This window comes from Pezoporus occidentalis, unplaced genomic scaffold (genome assembly GCF_034315485.1).
Source record: "Pezoporus occidentalis ecotype Australia unplaced genomic scaffold, CSIRO_AGI_Poc_V1 ctg56, whole genome shotgun sequence".
NCBI lineage: Eukaryota > Metazoa > Chordata > Aves > Psittaciformes > Psittacidae > Pezoporus > Pezoporus occidentalis.
In genome coordinates this window covers 1,663,300-1,688,878 of record NW_026915899.1, presented here as the reverse complement: position 1 = coordinate 1,688,878, position 25,579 = coordinate 1,663,300, and the positions used below count along the sequence as shown (strand labels likewise).

Here is a 25,579-nt window from a genome sequence, read left to right as displayed (position 1 = left end):
TAGGGATCCACAGAACAGTTGACCTGAGTGGGCATGGGCATGTGCTATACTTTGCTGCACTGTGTTGAGCTGTGCTGCACATATAACTTGGCCTTCATGCCAGTGCTCTGCTGTACTTATCACTTGGCTGCAGAATAAATTTTGCCAGCTAATCACAACGAGGGAGCCTGCAAGCAGCTCCCACTTGGCACCAGCAATTACACCACCTGTGTGTGCTTGTCTTTATCTTGAACCAAAGCAGCATGTTCTCATGCTAACATCCTTTGTTTGACAGTGGAAATGATAAATGGAACTGTTTACTGCTAAGAAAATCCTATCAGAGTGCTAAAGACCATAATGCCAATGAACTTTAGTACAGACGGAATAAAGTGCAGCCTGCCATGTTCTGACTAGAGGTCTGTCTGGTGCTGCACAATGCTGGGCTCCTAGCATCTGATGAGACATAATTGCCACAAAGGTGATAAAGGCACTGGCACATCTCTCCTATGAGGGAAGGCTGAGAAAGCTGGGACTTCTCATCAATGTATATAAACATTGGAATGAAGGGTGTAAAGAGGAAAGAGCCAGGCCCTTTTCAGTGGTGCCCAGAGGCAATGGGCACAAACTGAAACACAGGAGGTTCCCTCTGAACATCAGGAAACAATTTTTCACTGTAAGAGTGATAAAAGCATTGAAATAAGTTGCCCAGAGAGGCTGTGGTGTCTCAATTCTTGGAGATACTCAAAAGTTGTCTGGACATGGTCCTGGGCAAACAGCTCTAGGTGGCCTTGCTTGAGCACAGCGGTTGGACAAGATGATCTTCAGAGGTTTCTTCAACCTCAGCCATTCTGTGATTTTGTGATTATCTACACTATCAACTTATTCCTTATCTCCAATAAAAGGAATTTTAATTAATGCATTACACAGTTTGAATACCTTTCTTACTGGCATCAACAAAGAATGTCTAATTTTTAACTGCCTAAATGAACAAAGACAAATTCTACTTTTAGTGTAAGAGTTGATGGCTTATTGCTTTAACTTGATGTGTGATGATGGAACACTTGCATAAAAAATGGCTAAGTCTTCTCCCTGGAAGGTGAGCAGTTACTATGAACACTGCTTTGTCTCCAAGAAATGCAGAACAGAATCACCATGCTGAATAAAATTTACATTTCCTTTTGAAACCACAGTGAGTTGGAGGAGGGAGGCAAACATAAGACTAGACCCTAAGAAACATGTCTGAGTGAGCAGACCATGCAGAGGCTGGGAGAGTACTGAAGGTCCAGTTCACCCTGGAGCTGGGACACGGTTCTGGAGCCCAGGACACAGGGGCAGGCAAAAGGCAGAGCCTATACTTCATGGGAAGGACTACCACCTTCTCATCAAGCGGGAAGCGTTGGCTATGCCTATTATTTGGATATTTAAAAGCATAGAGCACTGTAATAAGAGTTTCTGATTGAAAACTATATTAAGGAGGAGGAGAAAGGACTTCTTTCCAGAGAAAATGGTACAGTTCTTATAAGTTATCAGAAGTTTGAGCTGACCTGCTCTCACAAAAGCCAGCATCCTTTCAGTCTTTTCATACCAAGCTTTTTCATGTCAGGCAGGTTTTGTAGTTTACTTTTCCTAGTGTTAAATATCCAAGGTGTTTCTCATAATTTGACACAAAGCTTCTGAAGCATGTTTTCCCAAGTAAAACTTTACTGAAATAGTAAACATTTGCCATCCTGCTCATCTGTCAAAGATCCTTTGTTGCACAGCTGGAATGTAGGGCATTAAGCTTGGAGGTAACTCCCCAAGCTGGACACAGTAATGGCACATCTCTGCAGAAACCAGGTCATATAAACACAACCACCAGATTACTCCCTAACATGCAAGTTTGTCCATACCACTGCTAAGTTACACAGCGGTCTCAGTGGACCTGGAGGTGAATTTGTTCCCTTGGCACTGCTATCACAACTAAATTTTAAAGGCAAGAGAGCTGTTTGTCTCAGCAAAATGAACCTAGAACAGATTAAATGGACTGTCAAGTTGCTTTGCTGGATGCATCCTATAAATACCAGCCACATATTCAGTGCTTATAATCTATTTAGTGACTTCACATTTATAAAATGTGAAGCTTAACCTGACAGTGTATTTAAAAAAAAAACAACTTCAAAGCCTACTTTTACCAGCTTTTAAATGAAGTTCCATAAATAGTCTGGCACATACATGGATGCCTGGAAAGGTGGTACAGGCAACATGTAATTATTGGTGCTAAGAACTTTTGATATTCAAAATCCTATCAAAAGAAGTAAGTGGGGGGTGGAGGCATTGCAAGCTCATGCTAGCAAGAACATGGTGTCCAAAATATATTATGAAACATGGAGCAGCTGATTGCCAGAGATCCTAGGAGAAATATTCCTGCAACTGGACATCCTCACAGACAGAAGTTTAGCTCTTGAGGAAAACATCTCAAAGGAACATAAATGGAGGAATTAGTGCCAGAACTGAAACAAGATTTACATGCTTAGTACTGAAGCAGTACACAAAATAGGAAGGATGCTGCTTTGATTACAGGAACGGATTTCACTTTTTAGTGGCATATACATCAAGGTATTTAATCAGACATGCAACTGATGGCACTTCACATTATATTTCTGTGTATCTTCGTAGGAATGCAATGAATTAGGGAGTGGACATTAATCCTTTGAATGATCAAGTTCTTATATGGATCCCAAACAAAAGGGGCTTGTCTTGTATCAAATTAAGTGACCACATTGTGCTTTAAGTGAGACATCTTCATGAGAGAGAATGACACCTCTCCATCCATTTATACAGAAAGTGATAATAAGAGAACCTGCTTCAACTGGAAAGGCCACCAGTAAGTAAGAGACAATACTGAAATCTCTGTACCAAATCAAGCCTGGACTTCCCTGGTGATTCAAACTTGTCAACAAGGGTCCGTTTGTAACAAGTGTAGTACTGGCTTCTGTGCTTCAGAAAACTGACCTCTAGGAAATGCACTAGTCTCTATATGGAGTAAAAGCTGAATATGTATTAACACATCTCAAATCCTCACCCCTGTTTAGACATGGTATCTCCCACGGCCATAACATGCTGCAGACATGACACCAGTCTGAAGGGACTGAGGGACCACAATGCCAGAGCATGCTGAAATTCTTCACAAACATCAATTTAGCTGCAGCATTTCAAATTGGCACTGGATTTATGTAAATACATTTTAAATCTAAACTGAACTCCAATGAAGCAAGCTGAGTAAAGCTTCGGTCTGGGATTTCTGCAACACTTTTCCTAATAACAGAAAATATGTGTAAGCTGTGCATGAATTACCTGACTCTTCTGTCTGGCTGGTAAGGAAGGCACCTGGCTTGAGAGGCAGTAGCAGCTAATCAACAAAGCTATTTTCTGTCTCTGACTATAAGCGTAGGTTAATCTTGTTCATAATCTGCTACCAAGAGGTACTGTCAATACCTGTGATCAGTCAGCACACAGACCTAGTGAAAAACCTTCAAACTTTAGAGCTGTGAGTAAGCCTTCAGTGGAAAAGGAGAGGTCTCTCAGTGATCCTGCCAGGCAAAGCTTCAGCTAACCTGCAGGGCAGCAAGACAAGAACTTTTCTGTTCTAGGTGAGACAAGACAGGACTTCCTTCAGTCAGGAAGAAGTGCAAGCATTTCTAGACAAGTCCCAGTAAGATGAATCAGGAAAAGCTGTGCCCTGGCTGAGAGGATAGCCTAACAGCCCCGTCAGATGCCAGGCCACACTTTTCAATGAACACAGAATACTGAGTTAACCTGTCTTGAACTGATTCATTTTAAAAAAAGAAAAATGAAGATACAAGTAGCAAGCCATTTGTTAAAGCCAACCTACATCAAAACAGTATGTGCAACTGAAGCATGGTATATTTTGTGATAACAGTCTACCACATACCTTTTTCTCACCTATCAGATAAGTGGTGAACTTTGGAAATAAACATATTTAAAAGGAACTCGATAACAGTAAGTATGACAGATAGATGCAGTGTGCAAGGGAGTAGATATCTATATAGCACAATATGAACTGTATGAACTGATGGCAAAGTACTGAAGGAACAAGTCAATGTGGTGGTGTACTATCAGCAAAGTGCTGAAGGGCAGTGATAATGCTAGTGCGGTGTTGGCATGAGCAGAGTACAGTTTTACTCTAGCTGACCCAACTAAAGGGATCATAGATAAAGACAGGGCAGTATGAGCTGACAAGAAATTAGGATGTGCAAAATAAACATATCACAGACACATCTGAGCCAATTTAAATGGGATGAGGCAAAAGAACTCACACGGGCCTATTTGCCTGGAACTTAATTTGGGCTACCCCTCTAACCGACCACAAGCTAACGAAAAAGTAGTGTAGTACAGAAGAATCATATATATACACCTACTGCACATGCACATACTTTTAGATATCCTGTATTACATATGAAAGTAACACAACTATATTGCAAGATTAAATTGTTTAGGTAAGCAAGAATTGTCTTAGGAAACAATCGTATTTTAATGACAGTGACCACTACTAAACTACCTTAATGCTTAAGATAACATTTGAATCATGCTATAATCTTCAAAGTTTCATGTGTTTAGAATGTAAAAATTGTTTTTATCTTATCACTTTATTATTTATATCACTTAGAACCAAAATGCTCTTGCTTGGTTTCATTCACATGATGAACATTCTTGGACTACTTGAGACAAACAAGCTTCAGACATTTGGATTACCCAGTAGAGTTAAGGAGAGGAACTATATTTTCATAGCTGATGCAATTTTGCTTAGTAGCCAAGGATATTTTTAGAATACAGAAGGAAAAACACCAGACAGGAAGAGACTTGTAAAGGAACCCCAGATAAAATACCAGAAATAGAGCTGATGTATGCAAAACCAAAGAGCTTAGGTGGGCCAGATAAACCCTTAAACTGTTATGTTCCATACTGTCCTAGCATTAATAAAGGGCAGCAAGGCATAGTTAAATAAGTCTTAAATGATGAAGAACTGATACTAGTGCAACTTCAGTTGCCTCCATTTTAGAGCACATAAGCATGGTGTTGGAGGAAAGAAATATTAGGGATCTACTTGAATGAGCAATACAGAGAAAGAGAGAATACAGAATTGGACCACCACTATGACCACTGAGAAAGTGTTCAGGGCTGGTCTTCTATTAAAATGGCACACAGAATTACAGAGAAAGTATGCATACTACTGGAGAAACACACCTCTCACAAAAATACCCAAATTACAGTAGAAACAAGCTAGAGAGAAAAAACAGTAACAATGGACCAGGAGAAAGAAGTACAGTGGGTTCAAAATTACTCTGAGCTCTTTGAAAGTGAATCAATGAATCAGTCCTCAAGAAAGACAGAAAGAATTCTGGGAGACATTTTAGATTTGTGCTGTGCTAGGAAGACTCCAGCTGTGATAGAAAGTTCTGGAACCAACAGAGATTGCACAAGACATTCCTCCACACAGACAGTAAGACAGAGCTGCCAGAAAACAATTAATAATTTATATCAATAACCCAGTGGTGATTACAGCTTTACTGTAGTTTTATGGTGAAGAGACATTAAGGAGTATTCCTGTGGTGTTGCCAAGGTAACCTGCAAGTATGTAAGTGTGCAATTCTGCTTGGGTTTACATCAAACAACAGACAACTAAGGAAATGAGAGCCAACATGTGCAGAATCTGTGTTTCCTTACAACTCAAAAAGCTGAGACTTTCTGTTGGAGAACAAGAAGAGCTGGGGTGTTAGAAGAAATTGTATGCTAGAGCTCATTAAATCATCAGAGATGGAGTGTCCTTTCATGTTTAAGACCAACCAAGGAGGAACAGGACAGGAGATAGCAGGCTACCTTCAGATACACTGCTGATACACTGCGAAAGGATTGACTGCTTCTTTAATTCCGTAAGTGCAACATATGAATCTTGTGGTCACATCTTTAGCACCAGTACTCATGCTACTCACATCATGGTTTTGTTATTCATTATTTAAAAAGATGTTTCTGAATTCTGATTTAAATCATGATTAGTTACAAAGTACAGCACCCACAAACATTTCTTTTTTTCATTTATGCTACCTTCTTGGCCAGTTAATTAAAAGAGGAATGCAAAGAAGTGGTTGATGAATTTTACTTTGCAAAAGAGGGACAGAGAAGTAGAAGGTGCAAGAGCACACACTCTGCCAGTCACTGAGGCTCCAGTGAGATGCAACAACTTGCTGAGCTGTGATAAGTTCCTAGCAGTGACCCATCCCTTCAAACAAGCTGCTTCTGGCACCAATATGATGCTGGACTGTTTAAAGCCTCTTAAAGCACCCTCCTCTTTTACAGGCCTGAACAGACAGTGGCAGAGCCACACTTGGAGAAGAAATCCCTGGGCTTCTCTCTCCCTGCCCCCAAAAGGGCAGTTTGTCCCATCAGCATCCACCAGAACTGTGACTGATTAAGGACAAATTCTTCACGGCCTGGCACTACATAAGGGGAGAAAAACGAAATCTCACATTGATTCAAATAAAATCTAAAAAAACCCTAACATAATGATGCTAAGCAATCAAAAAGCATAAAAAGATAGATATGCCTAAGGCTCTGTTTTAAAGCCTACATACTGCCTACATGCTGCTAAATAAAGCTAACTATAAAGCATTTGCAGTGCTGATGAGATTTGGAGTATACAATGAGATAATTCACTTTTGATAACTCATACTTTTGTGTGTAGCTTTTCAGCTTGGCAAGGACACAGTATTTCCCCCACATTTCTGGAATACTACGCCAGAACATTACAAACAGAGATGAAAAAAATAATCTTTTCAGTGAGCTCCCATTTACTGTGGGGTATTTTGTTACTTAGTAGTCACAGTATTCTTCACCATTCACTGTGTGCATATGAAGTTCCTACATTTGACTCAGAGAGGACTGATGCAGAATTCGATGCAGCCACAGGCATGCAGGAGTAAGCTCTTACCAGGCTCAATGGTAACTGTCCACTCAGAGAGCTGTCTACTATGTTCTTAGACCAAAGACATAATGTACAAACTTAAACACAGTGATGTCATTCTAACTGACTGCTCTGATGGACATCCACCAATTCAAGATCCTTCTGCTATACCACAGTTTTCACCTAACCTACTACAAAAGGGTAAGGTGGGTTGAATCCAGGTGATACTGTCCTACCACCTCCCAGATCTTCTCAGTCCAGAATGTAAGTTTACCCTAAAGTTATGTTGAAATACATATATGATGAAAGGTAGGCAGGGCCCTGCCTTTTCACCTGAAGTTTTAGACTTATGTCTAAAACCAAGCAAACAGAAAGTGATTCTGACCAAGCAGCAATTTGCACAGGGTTAATAAGCAAAATGGTTGCAGCAGTTCATTTTCGAACTTCAGAACAATTTACAAACCACTACAGAAATTCCAAATCTATTCTAGGCCAGCAACAGACAAAAAACCCCAACTGAATGTGTAATGCATTTAGCCCATAAATGAATGAACTGTTAAAACACTCAGAAGTGGAACACAGGCAGAAAATAAAATGCCTGGACCACGTAAGGCAAAACACACAAAAGCCCTAAAAATCCAACAGATCAGTTATAAATCAGGTCCAGAAATATATAAAATTCAATTTTAAACTGGATCTCTTTCAAGTCATTTTTAGTGCCTCAGATACTCATCTAAGACTGTAAGCCAAAAGAACAAATGTATTGGGCAAAAAAGCAAATCAGGATCCACCACAAGGACATTCTAACAAACAAATCTGATTGATTGCTGTCCTGAATCAACCCCTTCAGGCATGTTCACCCACAAATCCCAACAAGAAGCAGTCTCACAGTCCCTTTCCAAATACAAGACACTCACTGCTGACAGGCCACACTTCCAAACCTACAGAACCCATACTGACACAGGTAAACTGTCTCCAAAAGCAGATTTCAAAATCTTCAGCCACATTCAAATTCTAATGCAGTTTTGCATTAGTGCTCTGTGTCACACTGTTGTCCCATTTACCCAGACTCTGCTCTGCCCCTTGGGAAGGGAATACCTCTGTGCTGCCTTAAAAACCCTTCAGGAGCACAGAGCTCACACAGAGCCACAGAGCCAAGCAATGGCTACATATCTTAGAGGTCCCAAAGACATCTCTGCAGCACCCTTTATCCTGGGAAAAGCTATTAGGATGGACTGCATATGAGTGATACTTTCAAGGTACACTGCAAAGATGATATGCCAACCCTTACATGGCTTTGGTCACAGAGGGTTGCAAAGACACTGGCTGAATCTCAGACTCTGACCAAAAGATTTGAAATATTCCAAAGAAGAAGTCTGTTGGACAATCTCCCTCAGCTCTGCAACATTAGGAGAAACAGCTAACAAAGAACTATGTTTATGGAAATGAAAACTCAGCAGATGTGATTCAATCCCCCCAACAAGCACTCTGGCAAATCTGCCTGAATGCAATACGAGCCTGTTCACTTTACCAGAATAAAGGGACATAAGTAAAGAGGAAGGGCTGTAGACAATCCAGCCTCCAATGTGGAGCTGAGAAGGGGTTGGGATCACACAGAAGACAGAAGTGGCTGAAACTCAAGATTTTCTGCAAGAAAAAGATTCAGAATAGCTTTTGTTCTGCCAAAGAACAAAACTGATTCTAAGAATGTTCCGCACAATGGGAATTCTGAAATGCTCTTTTGAAAAACATTTAATAAAGCATTTTGCTCCAAATTCCTGAATGGAACCATTGAGTAGCTCAGAAAAATGACAATGGCCAGCAATAAATTATACATATATTTGAAAAGATTACAGATTAATATTCTGTATTACCTTCATCTGTAGCAAGGAAAATCTACTCATCAGTTAATATTTTCCATTCAGCTTAACAGCGTGTACTTTTTAAACACAACTACAAACTGTACCATGAACTTTTCTTTTGCCCATGGGATGCAACAAACTATAGAAAGCAATCAAAGATCCTCAGTGTTTGAATTTGCTTTTGCAAAACAGCCTAGTTAGAAGTCTCTAAGGAGATACTCCAGAATCAATTGCACTAAATGATGTTCTGATACTCCAACAGCAGGTCAGAATACAAACGAAGCACAAAAAAGCCATGCTTCCCTTAGTGAAAAGAGGACACATTATTAAAATGGCAATCTGTAGTTAATATTGAATTAGATTTTGTTCTTGTAGTGTAAAAGTTGAAGTTCTGAAAATTATTTTGTATAATTTAGCATTTAGAAATCAAAGCACTCTCACTTGTTTTGATCTTTAAAGTGAAGTCAGAATAAAGATCTATTAGCTCTACTTAAAATTTCTATCAGATTCTAGTCCATCCCCATGATCCCAATCATCCATCAGGGAAGCATAGGCTCCACCTCAAGTGTGAGCAAGCCATTCCCAATGACTGAAGATTGGATCAGGGGATGTAAAGAAAGTATTTTTTCTTTAGCACTCTCCACACACCTCAGGTTGTGCTTAACACCTTTTAACTTGGCTGTACGTATTACAGATGGAAAATGAGAGAAGCAGGGTCAAAATTCATATATAACCAAAAAATATCATCTTGAGCAAAACACATACCTTTGCGGTATATAAAACATATGCTGTGGAGGGGGTTTGTAGAGAACTCCTCCATACACAGGCCACAGACCACTTAAAATTCTGAAGAGCGAACTCTTTCCACAGCCATTGGGTCCAGTGATTAAAAGGTTCATCCCCTCCTCAACCTACAGTACCAACGAAAACACAAACATGTTACCATGCTGTGTATGTGGCACAAGGTAGTTTAAGACCCCTAGAGGGAGTTACAAGTCCATTTGTATCAAATTATCAACCCATTTCGTTAATTACCTGCATATATTTATGCAGCTATTCTAGAAACAGTGGCATCAGATGTGGGTTGAAATAATGAAAATCATTTCTATAATGTCTGAGTATTTCTATAAAATACACTGATTATATCACAATGTTCATAAACCACAGTCAGAATCAAATATTCTAATGCAAATTAGGTCCAAGGGTGTTAACAGCATACAAAGCATGCTATTCCCATCAGTGCCATTAATTCAAGCAATGGGAGACAAATCAAACTATTCGGAAAATTTACTTCACTTTGCCCTTTCCTGCTTAATCACAAGTGTTATTTCGGCTGCAATGGCCTTGGTTTTACTCACTGGAATATTACCCTGTTTATATATGTGTGCATATTTATGCAAAATCACAATCTCATTGTCCATGCTTTACATAACTATATTGACTGTTATATTTTCTGTTGGTTATGTCCCTTGAGCAAAAATTCATAAATATTTCTGCCTCTTTGACCATACAGTTGTAACTTTACAAATTTGAAATCCCTCACTGAAGCCACTGCAAGTTTTGCCAGAGCTAGGACCCTGTCCTCCTGGTTGCTCACTCTTATACCAACAGAGGGGGCAAGAGGAACACTCCATTCTAGCTAAATTAAGGGACCTGCTAGAAGTACGCATGTTAAGTGTTGTGATAACTCCAACTCTTTTTTAAAGTGATATCATCTGCACTGATACATAAGATTAGGATATATATGTGAGTAATTCAGTAAAGGTGAGCCAGCAAAATTGTGAGCAGGGACCGAGTGGTATCTGGAATAGCTTTTTAAAAACAGTGCAAGTTTTTACTGAGTAAAGACTCCACAGTTAGGCTTGTGAACTATGCTGTCAACTGTTAGTTAGTACTGCTCTTTGTGGTGGCAAAGCAAAACTACAGATTCATTTTTTTTCACCAGTGCTGTGAATGCAGACTTTTAAAGGAGCCTGTGTGAGTAAAGCATCCAAATTTCATTGAAATTAAGAATAGATGGATGCAGACTCCCATATGCACCTCTGAAAATCACAGGTCAGTTTTCCCTTAGTCACAGCACCAGAAGTCCTCTCTTCTCTTTCTTTGAGCAGGATAAACTACATATGTCTGCCTCTGTTGAGATACTATGCCTACCTTTCTGGACTTGCCCTTCTATCCATATGCTTCTCCAAGTACTTAACATAAGGTACATGAATTCTGGGCTGTTTATGTTAATGTGATGGCAACAATCAGAAGATTCCTGCATATCATCTTACTTTGAAGTTCAGTCTGGAAACCACCACATCGCCATTCGGAGTAATAATAGGAACATTTTCACAAATAATGCCATGATCAACATCAATAACTTGCCCTAGAAAGGACAAAAAAAATAGTTTGTGAAACCCTTCATTAAGCAACAATATGTGACAGTCTCAGTGCATAGCTGAGAAGTATAACTTGGTGAGTTTCAAGCCACTCTTTCATGTGCTCCAGGTTCCCCTAGTGGAAAATCTGGATAATAAATCTCAGCTACTCAGAAAGACACTGCCAGCAGTAGCCAAGAGTGTGCAATGAATTCTAAATTTGACCAAAATATAATGCACAGTAGGCATCATAAATACAAAATGCACTATAAAGACATGTTTATTCACAATCTACCTGTATTTACTGTATTTTGTTCTTAATAGATAGTTAATATCAACCAGTAAAAAAGTTCAAGGATAGCCTAGCCACAGGCAGACCAGTTTACTTTCTCTTGAGGATTTAATTAGAAAATGCAATCTACTTTTACTAGCAGGTCTCAAACTTGGAGCCCAGCTCAGTCTCCTTCAGCAACGAGAGCAAAGGAGAAAACATTTAATGGCTCACTTCCATGTCTTTTTGAAGCCACAGACACTGTAGACATGTCTTGCAAGTATTTGTGGAAACCCATATAACATTTCACTGTAGTAGCTACACTTACTATTTGGATTTCTGGCCAATTTAAATGTACAATCTCCAGCAGACATTTGGATACTTTGTAACATAAAGACTTTGAAATAAATGCTTCTGGAACAGAAAAAAAAAAGAAAAAGAAGGCAACTCTTCGCCTGTTAATGGGCTTTTCTAAGAGAAACCAAACAGCCAGGCTCCTAGATGAGTATCAGAAATTACCTTTACAGACGAGATGCAAACAAAAGAAATTTCTCTTTGTATTAGAAGGCAGCTTCTTTTATAACTTAGATTAATCTGAACAAATAAAATGGAGCTACGGAAAAGTTGAGTTTATTACAAAAGCATATGGTAGCATTTCCTTCAGTTAAGGCTAGTTTTACATTTTCCATTAAAAGGCTCTCTGTTTAATTGCTTCTGACTTTGCCAAACTATAACAACCTGGCAAAAATTTCTGTGCCATGTATGAGCCCAAGCATTCCTTTATTCCTAAATCAAGTTCTATTTAAAACAGTTCTGTGGTGTCCCACATGAGATTATGGGAAACAAGACAGTTTTGCTGTTAAAAAAAAATAAAAAAAATATTTGGATACAGTGCAGAAATTCCAGTTAAAATAAATCTATGAGAAAAAATATTAAGCTAAGTAAGTATTAGCTAAACTTAATTCTCATTTCCTAATTGCACAGTGTCTGAATGCATTTAAAGCATATTTATGTGTAATCAGAAATACAATTTGGCAGTATTTGTACAAGATGTACAAAATTCTATTTCAACTTTAAAATTTGGAATTATTAGATACACCATGTAAAAGGCAATAATATTATCTGTTAAAAATATTCTAGTTTTCATATTTTCACAATGCTGTTATTGACAACAGTAAATGCAAGGCACAAAATAAATATCCCTCAGTTACATAAACTCATAGTGGATATTGTCCCGGTATCAGCACCATGACAATGATCCAAAAGCAAGTAAGTAGTATGCTTTCAAAGAGCCTTTGGGGAAGCTGAATATTAAGATTTTTATTTTCTAACAATGTGGACACATACATATATGTGAGCACATGTACTTTTATCCACATACAAATCCACTTTGCAGGGATTTCTCAAATATCAAGACCAAAAGACAATGGAACTTGTCACAGAAAGTGTGCAGCCTGTGGCCTAGATTCATCTGGCCTAAATTCTACTTAAGTCCATGTGCACAATGCTTGAGCTTGGCTGGCTGCCTCTGAGAGCCTACAACCACTCAGGAACAAATGCTAGTCACCATGACTTAGAAGGAATTCAGGCTGAATGAAATGAGTGACTGTAGTAGAATCAAGTCTTGGGAAAAGGCTGCAAAATAAAAAGGAATGGGGTATATGTATACTAGACCCAAAGGGAACATGAACAGTATGCTTACATAGCTGAACTGTATTCGGTTTTGTTTCCAAGTCAAATACAGTTCAGATACGCAAGCGTTTCTAAAAAGAGCCCCCAGATTACTTTGTTGCTCCAGGAACCGCAGACTTCGTTTCTTATACATGACAAAATGTAACAGCTAGAAAATGCCATTTCTTTTAATGTCAGCCAAATATTACCAAGATCTACAAGATTAAGACATCAGCTATTTCCACAGCTAACCACCATGATGCAGTCAAATTGTTTGTTATGAAGAACCTTTGACAAATCTAAACTGAAGGGCAGGACTGTTGAAATTGCTGAAAAAAAGTTATTTCATAAAGAGCACTTTGGTGCCTTCAACTCTACTGAGGTTTAAGTTTTCAGAAGAGTTTTTTCAAAACCACAGAGGGAAGAAGCAGAAGGGATCTGTTGGGAAAATTAGGAAAAGCCCACTGCAAAAGCTGCCTTTAAGGACTTCACATTGGACGCAAAAGGAAGACAGAGGTGACACATAACAGAGCACAATAAGGAACGGATGTACACAGAAAATGCTTTGGGTAGGGTAGAGACAAATATTAGCATCAGAAAGATACAGGACAGGGACAGCAAGGATAAGGTATGTATTAATCAGATCATTTGAGTGGTATGGGGAAGTGTAAAGTTGTTAGACTTTCATTTTCAGTTGAAAATTCCCACTTAATCATGAAAAAATGAGCACTGGCTGATTTTTAGTCACTGAAAACAAAGTCATATTTTTGTCAGAAACTGCTGAACCAATGTGTTTTTCCCTCCTATCCCAAAGTAATGAGGTGTTTGAAGACGAAGATCTTACAGTCTCACTTTCTGAAAAAAAAAAAGAGGTGTCTGAGAAAAGCAGGCACTGTCCATGTAAGAATAATATCACCACCAACTACAGTATAGTTGAAATGCCTTTTTCACTGAAAGATTTATAGAAAACACTTGAGCAATTTTGTGTATTAGAGAAGCACTGCATAAACAGAGTTACGAAATAGCAGGAGGTTAAAATGGAAGGCCACATGGTCTCTGGGGTATTAAGCCTGAGAGGCTGATTTGCTGCAGAAACAAAACCTCTGTTCACCTCCTGTCCCACTGCACAGGCCCCACACACAGGGAAATGCACACAAATATGAATTAATTACCTTTGATTTCTAAGGGCCCTTCAATGTACAATTCTGCTTTATCTTCATTCTTGCTGTTGTTTTCAGACTCTTGAATAACAGCATTTCTTCTGTAAATGCCTCTCTTCACCTCATCAAAAACTGAAAACATGTTGTAGACACGGGCAGTGTAGCCTGCTAGCTCAGTAACCTGAGAAAGAGCAAATGCCTCATTTCAGTTATACTTCAAAATTCTGGAAATTAAATTTTTGGCCAAGGATTCATGGAAAACATTCCTAGCTACTCTGTGGTGACAATTCTCAAATGCTGTTCTGGAATGATCAATGATATGTCTTTGGACACCTCTTTTCATTCCTTGAGATTCTGTGTTAAACCATTTCCCACTCACAGCTCCTGCCAGCCTGAAGACAGAGACAGTTTAAAGGGGACAGATTTCAGCCAATGTAAGCTATGACAGCTCTAGTAAATGAGGAGGTTGCAGTGGCTGCTCTTTTCCATGGATCAGTAGAGACTTCAACAAGAGAACAGCTGCTAGCATATCTAAAAAGAGAGAGCCTATCATACATGAGAAAAACAAATCTCTGCATTTCCCAGAAAAATAAAGGTCCACAGAAGAAAAAATGGCATCTATAATTATTTCTTTGCTTCTCTGTATTCATGAAACCTTCTGTGAGAAAGGTGTGCTTCTCTGTGTAAAGCATGGCATACCAGAGCATCCTAATCTAAAATATGGAACAAAAAAGCAATTACTCTTCAGTCAACTGCGCGCCACAGTACCCGAGCTACATCTGAGATGTCAGATTAGAACAGGGCATTTTTAAGAAGGTAAGGCCTCTTAAAAGGCTTTCTCCCCTTTATTTTTTGGTCCTTTTGTCACAACTTCCACTTGGTAAAGACAGAAGCAAGAGACCTATGGACCCGATAACTTCCTGTTCATGGGCAGTGACACCACCAGGAGTTCCCAGAGAACTGCCTCCATCCACTAGCAGGAAAGAATTAAACCCTGGCATCTTATTTATTATACATTATTATGTTTTTATTATTATTTTTATCATGTATTATTAGATGTTTTTTAAAGGATGAATTTTTACACTAAATGCAGACAGCAAGACAAGAGGAGCAGAGTGTAAGATTATAAAATTATTAGGTTGCTGTGGTTAAACACATACAGCTCATGACTGGTTCACCTGTGGTGGCATACTTAATTCCAATATAAAATCCTAAATAAATTTCACTAGTTGTGCCAGATTTAGAAGTGAGTGCTGGTTCTGGTCACATGGTCATCATGCCACTGGAGGTTAACAAATATGAAACATACTGAAAAACTCAGTTAAAAAAGGGTAGTCACTCAATGCTTCAACTTCATCAGCTGTACACTGTTTTGCATTATTGGTAATTGCATTAACCTCTGTGAAAAGTATAGAGCTAACACCACTTGAGGCAGCAGGTAGCATACAGGAGCTGTAACATCATTCTCCACACTGGAGTCTTCCTATCCGTTTCAGCAGGAGCTCGTGCTAAGACTGAGTCCTTTGCACAACATCAGCATTAGCATTTGATGGAGAGAATCCTGCATGTGATGGACAAAACATGTACCACTGTGACCCAGAAGAAACATAACTTGTAAAAAGCTTCTAAACCACGACCCTACAAACTCACTTTGTCAAAACACTAAATATTACCACCTGTGAAAAAAAGTTGAGCCCACCTCATCTGCATGCTGAATTACACTGACTGGAAGAAGGCTGCTTTGGTGGGTCAGGTGAGGAAGAACTGGAAATTCACTGCCATTTGAAGTGGATTGAAGTACACTGACCTTTGGAAACTGCCTGAATCAAGAGATATGAATAACAGAGTGGTAAAAGTACCACACTGTCCCTTGAAGGGAAGTATATATGTAAAATTAAGATGGAAATTCACAGAACCGGTCTTTGATCTCATGCCGTCTGGATTAAAATCTCACTATGTGAGATTCTACATCTCACAAAGTGAATTTGTTCAGTTGTTTCTACTTCTTTGTGGGTATTTTTATTTCCAAAAATAAAACCACAGTGTTTGCAAGTCCTCATGTACATTATATAAATTACGTCAATGTTGAAAATAAAACAGAAATTGCATCACTGTATAATAGGTTATCTGGCAGTATCTTGAGAGCAGAAGCCAAGCAGGGGAACAGCAAAAGAAGCATAGGTCTAAATCACAATCCATTAGAACTCCTTGAAAAAAAACTACTGTGGCTTTGTGAGAGTGAGTCCATACCTGAAGGTGCCAAACTACCCCTCCTCCTCCAATTTACAAAGTTGTAGCTATCATGGCTGGACTCCAAGTAACAAAATCCATAGATTTTTATTAGCTGCCTAAGCTAATGTGTGCCTCCTTGCACTGCACTGGGAAAAGGAGTCACCACCAAAGGGACAAGCATAAACCAAATAAAAAAATGCATAAACAAGATTCAGAAGGAAATGTTGAGGAGAGTAACAGCACTGCCTCACTTTTCTTTTGCTTAACAGCCAGCACTGAGAGAAACCCCAAGGAGAGACCACAGATGAAAGCCCAGCGTTACTGCCATTTGGGTAAGGACCTGAAACAACATCTCTGATGTTCCAGATTAACTTCTTGTACTTACAGACTATTTGCTGTCCTAAGGTGGATTTTATTTTTTTACTGAAATTTCTCTACTTTCCAAAATTACTTACAGTTTAACAGGTTCGCAGGATACTGAACAGGCCCTGTAGTTTAGATGGCCAGAAATAAGTATTCAATTCTCTTTTTGTTTCATACAAAACATGACTGGAACATGTTGCCCAGAGAGGTGGTAGATGCCCCAGCCGTGGTAACATTCAAGGTCACGTTGGACCGGGCTGAGCAACCTCATCTAGTGGAAGATATCCCTGCTCAGTGCAGAGAGGTTTGGAACTAGGTGATATTTAAAGGCCCCTTCCAACTCAAACCATTCTGTGACACTTCCAACAGAAGATTACCCAAACATTGTAGGCAGACAGTCTGAATTCAGGTCTGTGCTCCAAACAGAGGAATTTGAACCTTCATCATTCACATTCCAGGAACTTCTATTGCTCTCTGATGGTATCTGAACACAGGTATTAAAAATTATACTTACATGTTGCACCATGATGGCAGCTGTGCACTTTAGACTTTTGTCAACTTAGCTCTAAAAATCAAACTACCTCAAACTATTCAAAGATCTCCATGGATTTAATTGTAATGGAATCTGCCTTTAAAAACAGCAAATTCTATTGGGCTATTTTACATTCTATATTAAATGTAAATTCTTTTTTACTTTTTTTTTTCTCTTCTCTTTCATGTCTGACAGTTGTACAGTACCTCTTTGTATGAAGACATAATCCTTTCAATAGCATCTGCTGCAGAAATCAGCAAGTTTCGGGATGTAGTAAAAGCTTCTGTTCTTTCACTAACCATTGCCTGTTTCTGGCCATCTTCCAATTCTGAAAGTAAAAAAAGTTTTCTGTTAAAATATTAATTTTAAAATTATCTCTACAAATTAAATTATGATTCGAATGTGAGCCAGCATAGAGCAGCTTTTCAATTAAGAAAAGGTTATCTCTACAAAGACAACCTTTCAAAAAGAATTGGTGAATGTAACTAGCATAGATAGCTTAGTTACAAAGAATAAGTGGGAGGATGTGCAATTCATCTTCTTATGCAAAAGATCTAATCCTTTTATAATATTTGTCTACCTAGATAATTTTCTTTTTAATATATCATTAGTCAACCTGAATTTTTCAAAATAAGAAAAAAGTGAAACCTAAGCAATGATCTAAAGAAGACTTTTAATATCATTTTGACTGTTTTCACCATTATTCATTTTCAGCCTTACTTATTTACTGACTTCATCTAAAAGGAAACACTCATACTGATAGAAATTTGGCACCGTGATTATATTTCTATAACAAGCAATAAGCTCTTTTATTATCAAAGGCATGGTTTAAGTGGGATGCATCTCTCCCACAGCACAGTTTCTCTTTTCATCTGACCCCAGAATAAAGTTATGATGGTTTGTTTATGACATTGTATCCTATTAGCAAGAAAACTCTTGTTTTAAAGAAAGGAGCTGTCCCATAAGAACATGTCAGCAGCATCAGAGAAGCAGAAAAGCACAGAAATTATAGAAGATACATGTGAAATAAATACAATTCCTTTTAACATATATATATGTACTCTTGCTACCATGTGACCTACAGATTTATACAACATAGCTAACTTGCAAGGTTTGCTTCTTGAACTAATCAAGATTTAGAAGTGTCTGAATATTTTAAGAATGATTTAGAATTAAGTGTCTGAATATTTTAAGACTGAATGTTGTTTAAGTGTTAATAGTTGCATCTACAAAAATGAAGAAAACAATGTGTAGTAAACAACTCTTACAGATTTTTCACATGCAATATTTAAAATGAAAGGTCCCAAGGGTCTTCTGCATCACATGACTTCAGACATATCTTTGTATCTTGCTCAAGTCTGTTGCAGAACAGGGTCTGGATTTTTTTTTTTTTCCTTACGTTTGTAAAGTTTTTTTAAGTTTTTGAGGGTTTTTTTACACTAAATTGCTGCTAGGCACCAAGCTAGGCAAGGTAATAGGTGGATCCAGTGTTGCACCTCCTGTATTATTATATATTAATATCCTCTGTGATGTTTGCACAATGCTGCTGGTTAAGAAAATCTGTGAGGAATTCCCTGCAGGTGTAAAGCAATTGTGAATTTTATGGGTTAGATCAAGCAATGCAAGAGTATAGCAAATGGTACTTTTTTATTTGGTGAGTGACTGTTCCAACTCCCTGATAAGATTAGATTCTAGAAAACTGTTGTCTATAAATCTACATGCAGTATCAAAGCCAGATGTATCTGTCTTTATTATTTAAATCTAAATGTTATGCTGTTTTCAGTTACACACCCATAAAGGTAGCCCTACATAATTACATCTGAATTGCTGAACTATACTATGGATAATTTAGGAAAAGCTTTTTTTATTAAAAAAAAAATCTTACATCATGTTACTCTTTCTGGCCTCATATGGGTTTTTTTACAACAATTTTAATGAACTGACTCTACATCAGTACACTGTCAACTGGTTGTATGCAGTCTAGCCACCCGAGACACAGTGAGATGCATGAGTTAAAAAACAAAACAAGAAAAGACAGAAAGCCTTTTGCAAAGAGATTACAAAGTTCTTGCTTGTGTAGTTCCCACTTATTTAAAAAAAAAATCATTTCCAATCCAAGAAGAATAAAGTTTGAGAACAGAGAGAATTCAGGTAATTCATTAGAAAAAAACAAATTGAAATTTGCTTATTACTTCTCAGAGAAGCAGGTTTTGCTGATCTTTCGATGGCTTCACCTTTTGATGAACCACCACAGTTAAATCTTTTAGGAATCAGGTATACTACTTTTAGGAATCAGGCTACACTAAAGCAGCATTCCTCCTGTATGTAAATGCAGAATTTACTGAGGGCTGCTTCCAGCACCCAGGCTAGCTCATCTAGCAAGAGTTTAGGGAACTCTACAAACTACTTCCTCAGTCATTTTAGGGGTGTTTCAAAAATTAAAATTACATAGAATTTATGAGGATTTCACTGTTCCAAAACACAAGCTCTTATATTATATGCCTACTCCACCAAGATTACTTTTCTTTAAGTTGTCCAAAACATATTTTTTATGGCTGGCCTCCTGTGTTTGAAGAAGTGGTGCATTCTAGCAGAGCAGACAGACTGTCTCCATCCCATACAGAATCTAATATTTCCCTTTTCATCTTCATTTATGCAATTGATAGTCATATACTTGTTTTATAAACAAAGATAAGTGTTCACCCTGTCTAGAGAAATCAAAGTCTTGCTTCCAAAGATAGTTGTTTTCCACAAACTGAAGAGAGACACGTTTAGAACACCAATGGTTTTATAAAACAGGAATGAGAAATGCTATCAAATGTGAATCTTGGCCTTGTTAGTTAATTTCTTCCCTGAAATACGTAACAGAATTAGCAAATTTCAGTCAGAAATATCACTGTCATTTCTTTTTATTGCAGGATTAGTCTTTTTTTTTCCTCTGAAGAAATGAACAAAACCTATTGCTTTACACCTTTCATCTCCAGTCATGGTACCAGTTTTTTGCATATTCCTGATTCTGGTGATTTATCCTAAAGTAATAAATCCACCACCTCTTCTGTCAGATATGAACATACTTGCATCTGACCTGCTGAGGCACAAAGCACTGCTTTCCCACTCAGGCCAACGGTAAGTTCAGGTCTGCTTGATTCTTTGAATACCTGTTATACTCTGAACTGGTCTTGACAATGTTGATTTTTATTATTATGTTTGTGATCCATGCCTCAGGACTCTATAATAATCCCCCTGCTTTAACAGTTTAGGTTTCTGGCGGCAAACATTCTTCTGCTTTACAACATGAGCCATTGCTGCGTCTTGCTTTTCTCCCACATTTGAAAAGTATTTCTCAAAAGAATATTCATGAGTAACAGGAATGTTATTTAGCTTAGCATGAATACACATTTTTTTTTTTTCATGCTGTAATACCAAGAAGATATTTACAGTTGTGGTTAAATGATCTTTTTCTCAACTGTACTCATTCCTGTCTTAGCAGAAAGACTCTTATCACATTTTCTGTTGTGCTGATAACCTTCACAGTGAGGTGAAATGGCTTTGCACAAGTTCTTCTGTTTGGAATAGGACCTCCTGATACGGTGAAATGAGCTTGTACAAACTCTTCTGTTTGGAATAGAACCTCCTACTTTTAAGCTGCTACCAGGAAGCCAGCCAGGGTTCTGATACAGTACTCTCCTGATCCACGTGCTGGGCAGTGGCTCAGACAGCTGAACACCACCCATGTATCAACACAACAGCAGGTAAGCTAAACCACGTGGTGGCTGCAGGGTGTCATCCTACAGATCAAACCAAGCTTGTCCAGCAGGACAACCCTGATTTGGAATATAACTAACAAGATCTGCTCAGAAAAGAATTCACTTTTTCCTGATTAAATATATCCAACTTGGAAATGATCCTTCTACGCACATTGTAGGATCCATGCTTAAAGAATTGTATGGAATTTGTAACATATTGTATGGTATGTAATTGGGCATAAAGAACCCTGTTGAGGCAAACTTCCCCACTTACTTTCACTATACCTCCTTAATTACCTTTATCTCTGCTCTCTCCCTCTCATTTTATATATAGCATCTGCAATAACAACAATACTTGAGCCTTGTTTCACTTCCTGGAAAGTTGTGATAGGATGTCAAAGATCATACATCCAAGCCTGGAGTCTGAATATTGCTTTCTCTTCTCCCAGCAAGTCAGGGAAGAACAGAGGTTCGTAACAGCTCAACAAGAGAATAATTATTTATAATTACACTATAGTTTATGGAAGGAGGAGATAAGCAGTACAGGGAAGTTAACAGCAACATTTTATAAGGTAATAGGAGATGCTGCAAAAATCAGCCTGCCATCCCAACAGTGGCTAATAAAAATAATCTGCAGTTATCACAATCTCATATGACATATTGATCCTTTAAGTCCTGAATTCATGCTGTTTATCAGGTTTATGTTCAAAATTGGATCTTTTGTGTGGCTCTTCCCTCAGCTGACTTGCTGTGCTTGAAAGTTACACACAAGACACGGACACTGTAACAAAGTCTGTGAAAAATAAATAAATATGAATAGCATTCAGGGGAAATAAAGTCTTTTGTGAACGTAAATTTAAAGAAACATTTAGAAATTAAGTGAAAAATGGTATTACCGCCATCTGCAAATCCTGTTGCAGTGATGATGGGCACAGCGACCATAATCATACCACAGCTACTCCAAACATACTTCATCAGGAACTGCTCTAACATGATGTACCATAAACGTTTGGACAAAATGAGATTCATTTGATCAGCCAAAGCTTTGTAGCTTTTTTGCAGTTGTTTCATTTCTACCTACAGTTAAAACAAAACAGAGCAATTGATAAAATGCAAGTAAGATGCACATGTCATACAAGACACGTTCACACACTGCAGGAAATAACTGGGTACCCAGAGCTGAGACTTCTGAGCCACATCTGCTATTTTCACAATGCTGCAGTCTCACAGCAAAAGTGCAACACCTTTATGGAAGTCAGTGGATCTGCTTCTTATTTATGCCATCATCCCTTGATAGAACATTGGCAGGTTTTCAGCTCTTTTAAGATCTCTGACATATACACAAGAATGCCATACAAGACAGTCACAACAGCTGATTCTAACAAACAAAATAAGATTGATGCCACATCCTTTTAAGAAAGCTGCAGCTGTAGAGTTTCACAGCAAATGAAACTCCTCATACTGGAAAGTGTTTGGGGATCAACTATCTCCAGTGACTTAAAAGTTGCAGAGCTGATTCCTGAAATGCAACACTGCTTGTTTTTGTAAGCAGTTTGGAGGAAGAGAACTATCCCAAGAGGTTTAACAAGTCAAAGACAGATGCAAGCCACTATGATATACTACATTCAGTTCAAGCCAGTATATGTAGGAATTGGGAGAAAAAAAAAGGTTTAATTTAGATGCACTTAAAACATGACTATAGGCAGCTTTTGGGAACAACTGCTTCTACCAAAATAAACCATTTACATTATATAACCACTGCTTGGACTGAAAGAGTAATTCTTCAGGCTGATTTCCAGCTTCCATTTTCACCTTACATGAAACAACTTGGTTTTCTAAATCGTGTTTGAAAGGTGTTACATCCAAAATTAACTTCTAATAAAAATATGAAGAGTTCCTTAATAAGGCAGCTTTAAAACAAGCTATTAGTTTATGTAACTGTGACTGTTAGAGTACTGTAATTAAGCTATTTTAAGACTCTGATGACTGCATCTTTACTTAGCTATGTAGAAGAGTGTCAAAGGTTGTACTGCTCCCTGTACTATCTACTTTTCTGCTAGACTTTCTGGTGTGCCCTGGTTGCTATTTCTGCAGCATTAAATCTGGTAGTTCATAAACATGGGTGAAAAATCTAAAACAACAAAGCCTGGAAAAGTTAAGCAGAATGAACTGGGTGGGGAAAAACAACTGAGATTAGCTCTCCAGAAAAGAAAAAGATACAGCTGCAAAACAGGAACAATGTCAAAGCACAAGGGAACTATGGTCTGCTCCCCTCTGATACCGCCTGTGAGACAGCATTTTCCTCAGAAATGGGAAGTGCTTGCTGTAAACACGCCTAAATGTCAGAGGGGCCCAAAGTGCTCGGGGAGGGCAGCAGGGGAAGTACAGGTCGGCTCCGGCACTGCAAGACTGACCCCAGTATCCTCCTAGTTCCCTCCTTCCTACCTTGTGCCCTCGGTAAAAGGCGATCTCTTCCACGTTGGCAATGATGCGTGAATGCATGAAGCGCAGATAGCCCTTCTTGTGAGCCTCCTCAGCCACCAGCTTACCAAACTTGGGCGAGCAGGCTTTGAGCACACGGGCCGTAGCATAGACGACAAGCCCGGCCAGGACTGTGGGCCCAATGGGGTTAGCCCCCCGGGACCGCGCGGTGCGGATGAGGGTGTAGGAGGTGAGCACGACGTCCAGGATGGGCTTGGTGAGGTTGGAGTAGAGATGTGCCACGGATTGTGAGAACATCATGATGTCCTCGGTGAGGGACTGGTCAGGGTTGGCCAGCCGCCCATCCATGCTGATCACTCTGTAGTAGGTCTGGTTGGCAAAGTAGGTCTCATAGGCGTGATCCACTAGGCGCGTGCGGAAAGCAAGGGCCAGCTTGCACTCCAGGTACCGTATGGTGCTGTTCACAAAAGTGGCTGGGATTGCAATCATCAGCCATTTGATTAACTTGAAGACAAAGCTCCTGGGCTTTTTTTCCACGATGCTCTTCACAATCTTCCCATCGAGGGCGGCCACATAGATGGAGAGGAAGGTCCTGGAAACCAGAGCGACCGAGTGGAGGCAGAGCAAGCCCAGCTCGGAGCTCACCAGCTTTGGGAAGAAAAGCTTGCGAAGTTCCAGCAGCTGCTGGAAGAATTCTGCGTCCACTGCCGGGGAGGCTTTCTCCCGGCTGCCGGCGCGGTGCGGCCCCTCCCGGCCCGTTTCAGCCCGGCCGGCAGCCTGTGGGCCGCCCTCGCAGCCCGCCCGCTTCATGCGCCTGCGGATGATGGGGTAGAGGACTCTGAGCCCATACGCTGCAGCCACCAGGCACGCAGCCCTCTTCGCAGCGCTGGTCCTGTCCCATTGCACCCGCCGGGCCGCCGCATGCAGCATGTGGGTCATCCTGCCCCGCCGCAGACACAGCTCCGCGCCGGTCCTACCGGGAGCGGCTCACGCCCAGCGGGAATGTCGGCCCCGCCAGGTCTTCATCGGGCTGCCGGCGTCCCCGGCTGCCCGCCACCCGCCCTGCCGTGACAGATGCCGAATGAGCCCTGCCTCCCAGGGGCGACGGGAGCCTTCAAAGCGCGGCGCGTTGCACAACGCAGCCGGGCACCGCGCAGCCCGCCCCGCCGACCACCATTGGCTGCGCCGCGCGGGGCGGCTCCGGCAGCGGCCCGGCTCCCCGAGCCCGAGCCCCTGCCCCTGCAGCTCGGACAGGGCCTGGGCCCGGTCGCAGCAGCGCGGTTTCCCCGGCACTCGGCCCCGGGTTCACAGCGGGTACCCCGGAGCGCGGCCCAGCTGCACCGTTGATCGCCCAGAGCTCGGCCCGACAGCGCCCCGGCTCGCCTCCGACTGCCGCCGGCCCTTTCCTTCCGCCTGCCCTGCGGAGCAGGCACCGCCTCCGGCCCTGGCTCCGCCAGCGGCGCGGGGGGGCACGGGGGACGGCGAGGACGGGGTGAGCTCAGGCCTTGCGGCAGCCCGTCACCCGCCCGAGCCCTCCCAAGGGGGAAGGGGGGGAGGGCTGTAACGTGGCCGCCGGTGGTGCTCAGTGGGGTACCCCGGGGCGAGGGCAGCCTGAGCCGGAGGCGGGCTGCGGCGGGGCCCCACAGCACAGCGCCTCCGGGGTAGCGCTGTCTAAACACGTGTAATTTATTTCCTGTCCTCTCGTCAAAAGGAAACCGGTATTGTGCTCCTGAAGCATTATTAGACAAAAACAACCCCGACCGAATCGCACGGCCCCTGCGGCAAAACCAGGCTAAATTTGCGCGAAGGAATTAACTGTAAAGGCAGTTGTCTCGCTGCTTTGATTTTCTCTTTTCCTAATTTATTATTTCTTCATTGGTACGGAAAAGGTACTGTATTTGAAATTGCAGGGGGAAGATCAGAGTATTTAAAAATACGTTGGATCCTTTCACACTTTGAAAATGAAGTAGTTAGGTTACTGCATCAGCTGGCGCATCATA

At 40.3% G+C, this 25,579-nt stretch overlaps 1 protein-coding gene across 1 annotated transcript in view; it reads right to left on the bottom strand.

Moving 5' to 3' along the window:
* The window catches only part of ABCD2 (ATP binding cassette subfamily D member 2), a 49,083-nt gene extending 24,004 nt beyond the window's left edge, over positions 1 to 25,079 (bottom strand). Inside the window, exons 1-6 of the mRNA XM_062638311.1 lie at positions 23,583 to 25,079; positions 22,034 to 22,214; positions 17,598 to 17,719; positions 14,277 to 14,445; positions 11,076 to 11,170; positions 9,565 to 9,710 (exon numbers count right to left, since the gene is read on the bottom strand). Coding sequence (XP_062494295.1) covers positions 9,565 to 9,710; positions 11,076 to 11,170; positions 14,277 to 14,445; positions 17,598 to 17,719; positions 22,034 to 22,214; positions 23,583 to 24,518 — 1,649 coding nt within the window. The 5' untranslated portion in view covers positions 24,519 to 25,079. The remainder of the gene's footprint in view (positions 1 to 9,564; positions 9,711 to 11,075; positions 11,171 to 14,276; positions 14,446 to 17,597; positions 17,720 to 22,033; positions 22,215 to 23,582) is intronic.
* Positions 25,080 to 25,579: the final 500 nt, after the last annotated feature.